Source organism: Nanorana parkeri, unplaced genomic scaffold, assembly GCF_000935625.1.
Source record: "Nanorana parkeri isolate BGI_ZX_2015 unplaced genomic scaffold, ASM93562v1 scaffold4089, whole genome shotgun sequence".
NCBI lineage: Eukaryota > Metazoa > Chordata > Amphibia > Anura > Dicroglossidae > Nanorana > Nanorana parkeri.
In genome coordinates this window covers 1,263-2,007 of record NW_017310356.1, presented here as the reverse complement: position 1 = coordinate 2,007, position 745 = coordinate 1,263, and the positions used below count along the sequence as shown (strand labels likewise).

General features: G+C 56.8%; 1 protein-coding gene across 1 annotated transcript in view; it reads left to right on the top strand.

Moving 5' to 3' along the window:
* The window catches only part of FAIM (Fas apoptotic inhibitory molecule), a 7,302-nt gene extending 7,015 nt beyond the window's left edge, over positions 1–287 (top strand). Inside the window, exon 5 of the mRNA XM_018575540.1 lies at positions 178–287. Within this exon, the coding sequence (XP_018431042.1) occupies positions 178–287 (110 nt within the window). The remainder of the gene's footprint in view (positions 1–177) is intronic.
* Positions 288–745: the final 458 nt, after the last annotated feature.

Here is a 745-nt window from a genome sequence, read left to right as displayed (position 1 = left end):
CCCGCTCCTCCCCACCCCGGGGAATGCAGAGCCCCCCTGGGGAATGCAGAGGTCCCCCCCCGGGGAATTCAGAGGCCGCTCCCCCCCACCCCGGGGAATGCAGAGCCCGCTCCACCTGTATCATCTAAACCTGGATTGTGTGAATTGGATGATAATTGCTGATTTGTCACGTTGCAGAGAAGGACACGATGGACGTTTGGTGTAATGGTGAGAACATGGAGACAGCGGTAAGTGCCCAGAGCGGCTCCTGCGCTACTTTTATTTTATTGATTAGAAAGTTAAGGTGAACCTGATCTTGAGGTGACAACACCGTACTCTGTAACGCCCCCTCATACTGGTGTGTGGTCTTGTACAGAGGGGGAAACTATGTCCCCTATAATTGTCCATGGGCGATGTTCTAAAAGCCTTTACAGCTCGTTAGTTTAGAGTTCACAGGGAATGATGTCCGAGCAGGAGGAGGAGAGCCCTGTGGGGCCACTGATGTTGGCGAAAGTGAAGCAGAGCAATGTAGGGCCACTTATCTCTGAGCAGGTGAAGGAGAGCCATGTGGGGCCACTGAGGTCAGAGCAGGTGGGGGAGAGCCATGTGGGGCCACTGAGGTCATAGCAGGTGGGGGAGAGCCATGTGGGGCCACTGAGGTCAGAGCAGGTGGGGGAGAGCCATGTGGGGCCACTGAGGTCAGAGCAGGTGGGGGAGAGCCATGTGGGGCCACTGAGGTCAGAGCAGGTGGGGGAGAGCCATGTGG